The sequence below is a fragment of the Opisthorchis viverrini genome (assembly GCF_000715545.1).
Source record: "Opisthorchis viverrini unplaced genomic scaffold opera_v5_156, whole genome shotgun sequence".
Lineage (NCBI taxonomy): Eukaryota > Metazoa > Platyhelminthes > Trematoda > Opisthorchiida > Opisthorchiidae > Opisthorchis > Opisthorchis viverrini.
Genome location: NW_008751814.1, coordinates 154,154 through 166,610, shown reverse-complemented (window position 1 = coordinate 166,610; position 12,457 = coordinate 154,154). Strand labels below are relative to the sequence as shown.

Sequence of the window (12,457 nt, the reverse complement as noted above, 5' to 3'; positions counted from 1 at the left end):
TAGTCCCGATTTGGAACACCTTTGCGAACACATCTTGCTCTTGCTTGTTAACGTTTTTCTTCATGAAGTGCGAGGACCTCAACCGTCGGTACTACTTGTTTTATTGGTGCGAATCTCGCTCAACAGTGGCTACATGGGCATGTAATGGGATCAGGTACATTTCAACGAATGCTGCGAACTAAATGAACTGTCGTAAACAATTGAACATTCTTGTCATAAATATTTGAATTCTTATATCTAGGTCTGGTCAGTGCCTTACTTGATCACACCATATGGGTATTAACGCCGATGCACTCGTTTACAGACATTCTCGTACATTGTTTTAACTCGTTTCACGATGTGTGGCCTAAAAGAGCGTATATAGTTGATGGAACAACCATACCGTGCTTCGCGCGAGGCGAGCCATGTCTTTTAAGGAGGTGTCTGTTAGGGGCCCTTTTCAAAGCACTTCCTGTTCAGTTAAGCGCGTTTTTTCAATCTGTTGAGCTATTATTATTATTATGACTGGTTATGAAGAGATTGGACCTAACCGTGGTGTGACGGTCTGTGCACCTCGGTGACCCATTGACCTATACTGGAGGGTGTACGCATGACACTCACAGAGTCTATCATACCAGTTTGGTCAATGGGTAGAGTTCTGACGAATACAGTCCCCTGGCCCTCCACGTTGGGTTTGGAACTTGTGTGGCGACATATTCCGTGAAAATGATAGTGTACTTGCATTCCCATCCCAATACCACAATTTCACCTTTTCCCTCTTCCACCATCCCCCACCTAAATTTGAACACTTTCTCCGCAGGTCCCAGCTCTAGGACTGACTATTTTGCTCACTCTGCATCACATCTAGCTGCAGTTTTTGTACGTCCGAGTACAATAACAACCTTAAACATTTCGAAGTCTGTTTTCACACCCCGAAAACTTGAAGCAAGCAGGCCAACAGGTGGCTCTTCATCATACACTGGATTCCCTCTGTATTGATGTATGTTGTCTGTCAGAAACAAGGACGCAGGACGCAAGTACTGTGATCGAACTGACTGCCCCCGCTCTCTTCCAGCTTCCGGCTGTGCACCTCTGATAATGCAGAGGCGGCTGCATCTAGATATGCTGAGTTGGCTATTGCGTTGAGTGACCGAGACTTAATTGGATGCCCGTTGGTAGTCAACTCTGTGCGGTTCGTTTGGGAAAATCTGTGAGAGAATCTTGAGGAAATCGAGTCCATTACACCTTGTTTATTGTATCTGCTTTCTCCCCAATCGACTGTAGCTCTGAATCTGCCAAGGACAGTTTCAATGACGCTCCAGCTGCCCTTCTGCAGCGGACCACAACACCTGAGATTTTATCTCAGGTGTTGTGGTGGTTGCTGGTGATATGAACGCCCAGGTAGGTAGACCAAACGCTGCTGAGCCCCGAATGGATTGTCGTCTTGGATTGGACACGAGACGCATGACCAACGGGGACGGATTCCTCCAGATATGCGCCGGTCACAGACTTCCTTTGCGGTACGAATTTCCGGAACAGCAGAAATCGCTTGACAACGTGGTTCCTACAAAAAAACACAACCATGAGTCCAGACCAGACCGTCGTCAACTATCGGTGGCGAGGGTCGATCACCGCCTGCCGCTCCTTCTGGAACACCAATGTGGACTCCGACCATGCACTTGTACGCTGCTGCTTTCAATTGCGCTTTTCAGGTGTTCGAAAAACGCGCTCACCTCACTTAGCCATTAAAAAGCTAGTGGACCCAAAAGTCAAGCGAAGCTATCAGAACCAGCTCCTTGAACGTTTGTCGGACGGTACGATGTTGGATATAGACGGTCATTGGGAAAAGATATCCAAAGCGCTACTCAAAGCCGGAGAGTCTGCGGTACAACAACCAACCTCATCCAAACATTGGATCTCTGATTGGACCATGTTCCTGCTGGAAACCCGGCGACAGATTCCTCGTGGCCGCAACCACAACTTCAACCGATGAATCATCCGACTCCAGATTAAACTGAGTATCCGTGCAGACTGAGAAGCTTGGTGGACCCGAAAGGCTGAATAACTGGAAGACGGAAATGTCCGGAAGTTGTTCCACTTGATTAGTTCGACCAGCCTCTTGCCAGCGAAATTATCAGGGACCAATTTGACTCCCTGATACGCAGCAAAGCTGGGTGCAGTACTTCGATTATCTATTCCACTGGCCACCTGCTAACTCCAATCAAGAATCCTGGCCTTCATCAGAGAGGTGAGCTGTGAATATGGAGCCTCCTTCAGTCTCAGAAGTGTCTGAGTGTAAATCTTTACTCAAGTGGCACCGTGCTGCATGTTCTGACAACCTTCCAAGTGCTCTTTTCAAGGATGGCGGTGAACTTCTTGGCCAGTGCCTGTCTAGCCTATTTGGTTCTATCTATCTGGAGGACACCGTCCCAGACGACTGGGGTGAATCGGTAGTAATGCGCATTTTCAAGAAGGGTACTCGCAGTGAATATATGACCTGGCAGAAGGGCACGAAAGAGATCGGAAAGAGTTTGGGTGTTGAGGGTGTTGTACGTCTTTCAGGATGGGGTCCCCATGACCATGCCTGTGGTTGGCTGGAGACGTTGCAAGAAATGGCGGCTAACCGATGTCAGTGGCGTTCGTTCTATTAGTTTCTTTCCAGATTGTCTGACTGAACGGTTGAAGGTGTAGGCACCTCAGAGTGCTTGACGTAGACTAACACCAAGTCCCCTCCCTCACCCAATCTTTTTCTTCTTTTCACTCCTGGGCTTTGAATTTCTATCTGGGTGGAGGACACCGTCCCAGACGACTGGGGTGAATCGGTAGTAATGCGCATTTTCAAGAAGGGTACTCGCAGTGAATATATGACCTGGCAGAAGGGCACGAAAGAGATCGGAAAGAGTTTGGGTGTTGAGGGTGTTGTACGTCTTTCAGGATGGGGTCCCCATGACCATGCCTGTGGTTGGCTGGAGACGTTGCAAGAAATGGCGGCTAACCGATGTCAGTGGTGTTCGTTCTATTAGTTTCTTTCCAGATTGTCTGACTGAACGGTTGAAGGTGTAGGCACCTCAGAGTGCTTGACGTAGACTAACACCAAGTCCCCTCCCTCACCCAATCTTTTTCTTCTTTTCACTCCTGGGCTTTGAATATAAGTATACGAGCCTCATGGTTGTACGGTAGTGAAGCATCAATTTCAAAACTGATGTTGCTGTCTTTGATAATGGCGATGATGAATGGCTGCTGTTATCGGACATTTGACCGACCAGTGAAATATCTCCTTCATTTCACTAGAAGTCGAAAAGAAATTATCAAGAAAAACTGAGAATGATCAGTCAAGGCCCGCCATATTAGCCGTTACCATCACCAGACTTCAAGTTGAGCACTGGTGAGAATATGGTTTACCGTTCGTAGTTTAGCGTACCGTTTTCTGTGTGAAGCGGACCCATAGCATCGAGTTGCGACTAATGTGTATTGTTGATGGAGCTCTTGTGGAACATTGGCTGGCAGCGGCAAATTAGGTACTCGCTTCAGTTTTTCCCTAAATCACGATCATCTGATATTTTGCTATACAACTGTAAAGATTCTAGATGTTTTTACTGATCGTTTATGAAGCTGGAACTGATTCCAGCGTTCCGATGTTCCTTCGTGTTTGTTGTACTGTTTTGACAATGATTTTTCTCACTGTAAGACACTAGCAATGTCTTTCCTATTTCAGGTTAACACATCAGAGACGGTTTATCACATCTCACGGCTTCTCACCCTGGCAGTGGCTGAAGTGCTTGGTCTTAAGTCATTTCCATGTCCTGACTATTATCGGTACGTTCCACAAGGCTTACAGAGACTGGTGCACCTTGCTTAGAACTCCAAACTATGTTTACACATTTGATGATATCGAGACCAATTTTTGATCCGACTCGGATGCAGATATTGTAAACTACATAAGCCTTCGGTCGCCATATCTGGCATTTCTAGCTAGGGTCTTCGTAGAATAATACCTTTCACAGTTAAAGCACCATCTGGTATGACGTAGCGTGAGGAGGGACTATTCTGGTTTTCGAAGTTATCACCACTGACATCAATACACCACTAATATCAACTAGGGCTCAAATGTCATACGAGCATGAGGGAAGAAAACCATAGTAAAGAGTGGAAATGAAACTGAAGGGTAGGGACCTAGTGCAAATAAGACTTGTGTACTCAACGGAAACGACGAGAGATAAGGTGCTTACAACTTTGGACAGCATTAAAATAGACACATCTGAGCATCATATCGAAGTAAGGCACCGTCAAAAAAATCAACCCAGCATCCTTTGCGAACCTAGCCCAACCTAGTCCAGGCGCACAACGACAAGTGAAAATCAACTGGGCAGTCCGACTAGGAAATGGCAGCACATGCTCCATGTCTTGCAGGTTTTCCAGCCACTTGCAAGCAGGATCACCGGAAGGCGCGGAGATCCCACAGCACTCAGTTTGATTGCAGGCCCTTTCATTCCACGTTGCAGTGTTGTAGCCTAGCTCCTGCCAATGTTTCGCGAACAGTCGCTCGGAAGAGAAAAAACGTTTTCTTCACACGTAGTTAGCTGTCAAAAAATGTTCACTTTGTATTCGTGTTTTCATCTGTTATGAATGAATCGCAAATTCACCCTCACATCACTCCCGTTTGAACAGTGTCCTTCTGCCCTGATGTAGTTATTCTGGTGAGTCCACACCAAAGAAGGGAAGCAGTGGAGTCGCTCTCATCAGAACCCAATAACACTGCATATCTCTTTCCGTGCTGGAGTTCGAACTCCGGACATCTGACATGCTAGGCGAGCTTGTTTTCTTTAATCCACCATCACACGCTGAACGCATTTGAATTTTCACATCTGAACACGAGGACATATACACGCCTGAGCGATGTGATTGGTTTACCTCGCGCCTCAAATTTTCTGACCATTATCCTTTCACATAACCTTTTCTTCATATTATTCACCCTTTTAGTTGTAACTCGGATGATCTACTTTCGAAAGGTGACAAAGGTCGTGTTCGATTGGCACTGCTAACCGGGATGTCGGATTGTCTGATTGCAACCAGCGTTCAGGTGTGTTTTATAAATGGCGTTATTCCTAGAGTAGGGCTTGTGCCGTTGATTTATTCGTAGGTATTCGTGGATAACTGTACTGGAGTAAAGTTCGGAGTGTAGCCAGTTCTTAAGTATTTGTTCTCAATGTTTTAATAAGGGAAACCTCGGGGGCGCCTGTACCGTAGCAAGGCTGCCACGAAAAATTTTGTGTCCTCGGTGCGTCAGGTCAACGGTTGAAACCGGTTGACCATCATCCATCCGTATTACCGTGTAGTTGACTATAGAAGAAACTTTTAAAATGTGACATCGTTCAGGCAATGCTTGGCTTCTTTTCGTTGTGCTTAGGAGGCCCTTCATCTCCGTGTGGACACCTGTGGCAATGGTGAATTGGATCGTGGTGAAGAATGTGATCTTGGTCCTGGATTAACAACTTCACTCAATCACTCGATGCCTTGCTGTAATCCAAACACATGTTTGGCTGACATTGGTGCTGTGTGTACACATGGCACTTGTTGCAACCAATGTGAATTTGTCGCCCGAGGCACACCTTGCCGAGTCGCGAGGGACCAGTGTGATTTGGCAGAATTTTGTACCGGAAAGCAAGTGAGTAGTATGTGTTATTTGAACCTGGATCCCACCTAAAGTAGAAACAGGAAACGCATTTCTGTGAAATGTGACAATCCTCGCTTTGGGTGTGTTTAGCGTTTCTAGCCCTATGTGATATACAGAAAGCATACAGTTATGCCCAATGAGAGAACGTATAGTAAATATGTGATGACACTGTGATATCCATTCGTGCCGTTTATTACGTTAACTTTGGTTGATTGGTATCCTGTTTTCAGAATTGTCGAAGCTTTCTTCTCTGGTTTGCATAATCCGTCACATAGAGGCTGGACCTTGCTGTGGTGTGATGGTTTGTGTACCTCCGTGTTCTTTTGAGCTCTACTGGGGGGATGCAATATTCACAAAGTTTCTCACACCAGCCTGGTCAATGTTTGATGTGACCAACAGTCACCTAGTCCTCCAGGTTGGAACATGTGTGGCGGATTGCCCCCTAAGAAAGCAGATGCACTGACATTTCCCACCAAACACCACTACCTTGCGGTCAGGCTTTTTAGCCAAGGGCTTTGGTTGGGGGCCGTAATCGTTCTATCTGGGCGTGGGCGCCTTAGCAGTATCCCAGCCCGCTTACAACCATGATTCCCACAATTAACAATACTGTCATGCCACCTTGTAGGGTATCGAAGCATCAGTGTGTGGGCACCGGTGATGACAATGATGTCTTGCATCATTTTTTCTACCAGCCAAGTATTATCTAAAGCCAAGCTAGTGCACTGACATTCCCACCAAACACCACTACCTTGCGGTCAGGCTTTTTAGCCAAGGGCTTTGGTTGGGGGCCGTAATCGTTCTATCTGGGCGTGGGCGCCTTAGCAGTATCCCAGCCCGCTTACAACCATGATTCCCACAATTAACAATACTGTCATGCCACCTTGTAGGGTATCGAAGCATCAGTGTGTGGGCACCGGTCATTTGCTTTCAACGGTGATGACAATGATGTCTTGCATCATTTTTTCTACCAGCCAAGTATTATCTAAAGCCAAGCTAGTGGAATCGCACGGCGAACTTCCACACACACACGACATTGAAATGATTACCAGGCATGTCTAAAGTAAACCTGTTGATTTCGGTTATTTAGCTACTGTCTTGCACTTGGAGTTTGTTGCACTTAGAAGTGGGTTGTTGAGAAATAACGATGCTCTGACTGGTGCATTGACGCTGAACTGTTCCCATTTGGGGACTGATGGCGATACATTTGATCCAGGAGGGCCTTTGTCTGCGGAACGAAGCCATTCCTTTCATTGTGGCTTGGTTTTTTGCATCCCGGAATCCTTATACAGGGAGGTTCCAGTTGTCAACCTGATTGAGTTTACTGGACAGGGCTTTTTTATCCGTTACCAGGTTTTACCACCCTTCGGTCGTTTTCACTTAGCTTAGATATGGGAAAAAGTGCTCCACAAGGTTGACGGTTTCCTCACAGGCTAAGTACATCAACATAATCAACGAAGTTTTAAATCGCAGGTGACTCTTCTCTCTAAAACCAGAGACACTGGTAACCGAATATGGAAATTCTCATATATCATCTACTCGAAGCGTCCGCGATTGTGATCCATCAGATGGTGCGAATCGCACTTCCATTGTCAAAAAATCCCTTCGGCAAACAACCTGACGTCACACCAGCGCCACATATATCAGAGAGCTAGACTTCCCAACTTTAGCGGTGATTTCGTCCTCCATCGAGGGCTTGTACAATCGCTTATGTAGGCTACTTTATCTAACACTCACCCAGTCTTGCAGTATTTCAGTCGTGAAGCTCATGCCAGGTTGTTCAGCAGAAGTGTTTTGGTGTATGGTTTGATCCTAGGAGGAAACGCCCTCTAGGTCTTTCGTCCCCCCCACCCCACGCCATCAAAAGAAGCTTGATGGACTGGTGCTATTGAGGCAACTGTGCAGAGATGAATGGCACGTGTCCCCCATTCAGAGCAAACCCGAGTTTGGTCCTCGCGGAGTTTTCCCTCTCGGTATTCGATCAGCCTGTGCAAGATAATACCAAAGATTGGGTGTGGCTACTAATCTTAATCCATGGGTGGTTCCGCGCTTTGTTCGGCTTTTTTTCTGCCTATCGGTATCACTGCTGACATCCTATTACGCCAGTATTTTTTCGCCACAGATAGTTTGCAATAAGGTTCCCAGATTGTTAAGCAATGTTTCAACCTGTTCTTTTAAGGGTGCTACCGGTAAATCGTCCGAGCTCGAGGTCTTGTTATGTTGAAGCGAACAATCTGATGTTGACGTTGTGGTACTAATTGCGGCCTTTTATCAACATCCCATTCAGGCTCATAAAGAGACAGGCCAGCTGAGGCGTTCAGCTCATCGTTCGAGATGATTCTGCAGATGAATTGCTGTTTCCCCTGTTTTAGTTCCAGAATATTTGATGTTTGGGTGATCTGAGTGCATCATTACCATCATTATCTCTGGTATGGATTTTCCGGAAGATAAGACCTGATCTCGTCTGACACTGAACGAAAACTGGAGCTAACCGAGGGTGGCATGTTGTTCCAGTGAGCTAATGCACTTATACACTGCATACCTGACGCAACGATAACTTTTGAGTATCGGGTTGGCCCTAACGAAACTGTGAAGACGGGCATGTGCTGAAAACCCTGCGTTGCATATTATTGATCACCTGAATCTCAATTCGGGAATGGCAGAATCTTGAAGTTCATTTAATTCGTAGCCCACCCAGCTTGCTGGTAAAGTTAGGCATTCTTTTTTGTCCGTGCCTTTTTCGAGAATCTTCACGTAAGACTACAAATATGCCAAACACAAACAGAGTTTAGCGAACTAGATTATCGTGCCCCCTTACATCTAGCAGTCACGTTCCGTCATATGCTGATGCAACCACTGACTAGGTCAACCTTAAGAACGAACTTTCTACCCATACTCTCTGCAGCCGAATTGCCCAACAGATCTGTACTTGGAAAACGGTTCTCCCTGCAGAACCCAGCCTTCCGGAGTCCCTCTCGTGAAACAGCAACCACACCAGCTTCAGACATCGACCGTAGACGAGGCGAATGCTTTGTGCTATCATGGTAGATGTCCAACACGTGAAAGTCAATGTCAGTCAATCTGGGGACCAGACGCCATGAAAGCTGCCGACTATTGTTTCGTGTTACAAAACACGAGAACAGCTGGTGCTTGTGGAATACATGGCGAAAACTGCAAGCCTGAGTAGGTTTCGATGATTTTTTTCGTTTCCTCCCTTGTCACTTTTGCCTATACATATTTCTTTTGGATTCTGTTGAGCCTTAATCGAGTCCCAATCGCGTGTATGTCTGTCGTCACACCCTGGAATGGATTCGATTTGTGCATAGTCTTGCTCGAGATAGCTCAATGGTTTAAGTGCGAACTTATTGACAGGAAGTTCCGTGGTTCGAACCCAACCTTCGCCTCTCAACTGCTCCTGTCTTGACTTGGGCGACTTGGCAGTCCTTATGTTCACTTCGGCAACTGTGCACCAAAATGGTGTTATAGCTTAATGATTTCCTGACTATCGATTGTCTCGCAACGGATGCTGAAAGGCGAGTTCAAGTAAACCATACTGTATCTCATCCGGTTGGTTGCAAAATTTCTGCCGCTGCAAGCAGCTGTATACTGTTGCTTGGTTTGTCAGCCTAGTTTGACTCGGTCTCGCAGAATGAAGCGCGATCTGAACCCACCTTATAAATTGCTAAATAACTGTTTTATTGTTGGCGCGTTAAGAGTGGGCTTTTAATGGAGATTTCGTTCAGTAACTTTAGCTGATCAATGCTGAAAAGCCTACGAGTACTGTCCAGCTGTTTCACACTTATCGGGAATCACCAGCAGTGCGCATCTCTGACAAGCGAAACTTGCATCTGAGAAACTGTTGATCGAGAAGCCAGTCAACAAGTGACTATGTAATGTAGGTCCTGTGATCGAAGAATGAGCTTTGCTATTTCCCGTCCAAGTGCGAGTTGACCACAGTATTGATCAACCACCGTGGCCTACTTGTGCAAACCACTAATCAGGAGGTAGCCGGTTCGAGTGTGGTGCATACTCATGATAATTCCCGATAAGGCTGAAATGGCTTTATAGTGCCTCTAAACTTTTTAAGCATAGATTGGCTTCACTTACACTACGAAGTTTTCAATAAAATTCCACAATCTCTAGCTTATAACGACTGGTCCTTTGTTTCATGCTGTATATGTTTAGACTCCTACTCTATTTTTTCATCTTTCAACTGTCCTCAGTGGCAGAGGAGAAAGACAGCATGGAAAACTGCGACTCCTATAAGCAATCAACTGCTACTTCAACTGCTACTCAACCACATACCTGTTCCTTCCAGACATACCATGTGTGGTCTGTTGCACTGTCAAGGTGGCCAACCACGCCCTGTTTCTGAAGAGGCCCAAGCGGGTCAACCCTTTCTGACGTACACCGAACATGAAGGCATGCAATTTGAATGCAAGTGAGTGAAGTCCCTTATCTGAAAGTCAACTCCACAGAACAGAATGTTTGTCCTTTTCTCGTCGTTGCTTCACAGATTTTGATCGGTAATAGTACGACAGGTCATACTTATTCGCTATCCACACATACTTGGACAGAATGTTCTTAAATGGCACTGCATAAACGTAACAGCCTACTCATAAGGTTGTTGGAAACCCTTCGACAACACGCGACCGGTTGTAGGCGCATTCCCCGAGTATCCATTAACCTTATGTTCTAACTGAACCAAAAGTGGATACATTTCGACAGCTGGTCCCATTTCTACACGAATTCGGTTTCGACAAGACTCAGCTGAAGCTGGTCCTTTTCAGCTTTCTGCTCAGTGGATTCGAATAACCATGTCTGTTTACAATTTTTCACAGCTTATTTGTTGGTCATCCATGTTTTGGTTGGTACGATTTACTGTATCCCACTCTGCGATTTCCATATGACAGGTATCTGTCCCACGTTTCCACGGTTCGGTTCGTTCCTGAGGGCGCCGCGTGTGCCACCAACAAGTACTGCTTCCACCAACAATGCGTATCGCCAAATGTCGCCTTGCGCTCGCAATGCCCGGTAGCACCCGTCACGCGACATCTGGATGACGGCCGAATAGTGGTTGAAAATGTCACCTGTTCGAATCATGGTGTAAGTTGTGGTTCGAATATATGCCGTGACTGTGCTATGTCTGACATGTCGCCTGTCCTACATTCGCCACTCTTCCCTTAACTGCCATTAGGAAAAAGCAAAAATCATGCGCTCCTGTTTATTTAAAGAGCTGGGATGGTCGCACTTATGTCAGTTAATGCTCTTATTCATCTACCAACTGTATTTTTCGCGCTTGTACCTCGATCTTGTGGTTTTCTATGGTGTCGACCGTAGTTTATTTCCCGGTGATTCTTATTTTATTTGTGGCTCTTCTCGTAATGAACTGGCACATCTTTGTATAAAACAATAGTAATAGTAAACAACGAACCTTTGCTGGATGACACGTACTTCTCAATCACTCCACGGAACTTATTTCTTTAACATATGGATTTAAATCCTAGGGACATGCGGCAACAGAAGTTTAGGATAACCACAACTTTTCACGACAGAAAATCCGAAATTTGTGGAAGAAACCAACCAATACGAAGCTAAATCTAATTTAAATTCAGCCTCGTATTCCTAACAGCTGGGCGCCCTAGACAACATTTCCAGACAAACTTTGTTTTGAAGATGTCCAGATGAACAATATAGCAGACCCAAGGTAATCACCAACGGGTTAAGATTCTTGCTCGACTCCGCTCTTTCAGGAGTGCTCGAATACTGTTACCACTAAGCGATATTCGTATGTAGGAAAGGTACGGTAGCGCAGCGTTGATGTCGAACACTAGTGTTATGTTGCTGATGATGAGAATGGTGATTACGTAAGGCCCTTTTATGTGTTCTTGAAAGCAGTCGACTACCACCTGTGAACGCTGTGCATCACTCCGAAAAGGCGCGCACACTGAGGGTTAAGATCCGCTACTCTAAGAGAGAGAGAGTGAAGAGATATTAGTGCGCAGTTTGATTGATTTTATTCAAACTAATCGCCCAGCTCCCAACGACCATCTACGCTACCTGAGCTACCAACATTTTCCTTTATAGAAGATATTATTGCTTGGAAGAATCGTCCCTCTCAAACATTCAGACGCTCCCATGCTTCACGTTGAAGACTGGTTTTTTCATGTTTTGTGGCATTAATTGATATTTACACTGCGTGTTTTTTCCGGAGAGTACTCCTAGATAATGCTCCCCTAAATTTGGGGTTTGTTTTCTGGTGGAGTTCATTACTCCTTGACTAATTTCCATCCTCGATAAAGGGCACCGATATCGTGAGAACGATCAGTTATCCGATTGGCTTCTTATGACTTTTATGCAACTGTACGAACTAGACACATATATGGCGGATGATTGGTGTACAAATTGAGGAATCATCCGTCGGTAAATGAATCCTATCCTCGGCGAATTCAAAACTCCTTGCATCAATTTCCCTGCTTGTGGTGAAACAACCGTGCCTAATGTCCAAACAAATATTTTCCTTCCACGAATAAACCTGGTGTTGTTACCACATTCTTATGTCCCTGTGAAGCGATTAATCACTTAATATATTTAATTTCTGGACATCAATTTTCAACACTGATGCTTCTTAGGCGTACAACCATTATTTATTTGAAAACCCTATTGGGAAGGGAAGAATGAAAGTGGATGGGGAAGGCACTTAGTGCTAACCCACCCCAATCATTTCAAGGTGCCTACATCTACAGAGACGTATTCAAGCAGTTGGAATGGGAGCTGACAAGAAGAGTGCCGTTGACACTGCCTACA

The 12,457-nt window shown here is 45.5% G+C and overlaps 1 protein-coding gene across 1 annotated transcript in view; it reads left to right on the top strand.

Annotated features, from left to right (window-relative positions):
* The window catches only part of T265_07080 (hypothetical protein), a gene marked incomplete at both ends in the record, with an annotated part of 52,292 nt that overhangs the window by 19,706 nt on the left and 20,129 nt on the right, over positions 1-12,457 (top strand). The window contains 8 exons of the mRNA XM_009172518.1: positions 2,118-2,227; positions 2,263-2,528; positions 3,695-3,795; positions 4,960-5,059; positions 5,387-5,644; positions 8,556-8,833; positions 9,969-10,091; positions 10,564-10,756. Coding sequence (XP_009170782.1) covers positions 2,118-2,227; positions 2,263-2,528; positions 3,695-3,795; positions 4,960-5,059; positions 5,387-5,644; positions 8,556-8,833; positions 9,969-10,091; positions 10,564-10,756 — 1,429 coding nt within the window. The remainder of the gene's footprint in view (positions 1-2,117; positions 2,228-2,262; positions 2,529-3,694; positions 3,796-4,959; positions 5,060-5,386; positions 5,645-8,555; positions 8,834-9,968; positions 10,092-10,563; positions 10,757-12,457) is intronic.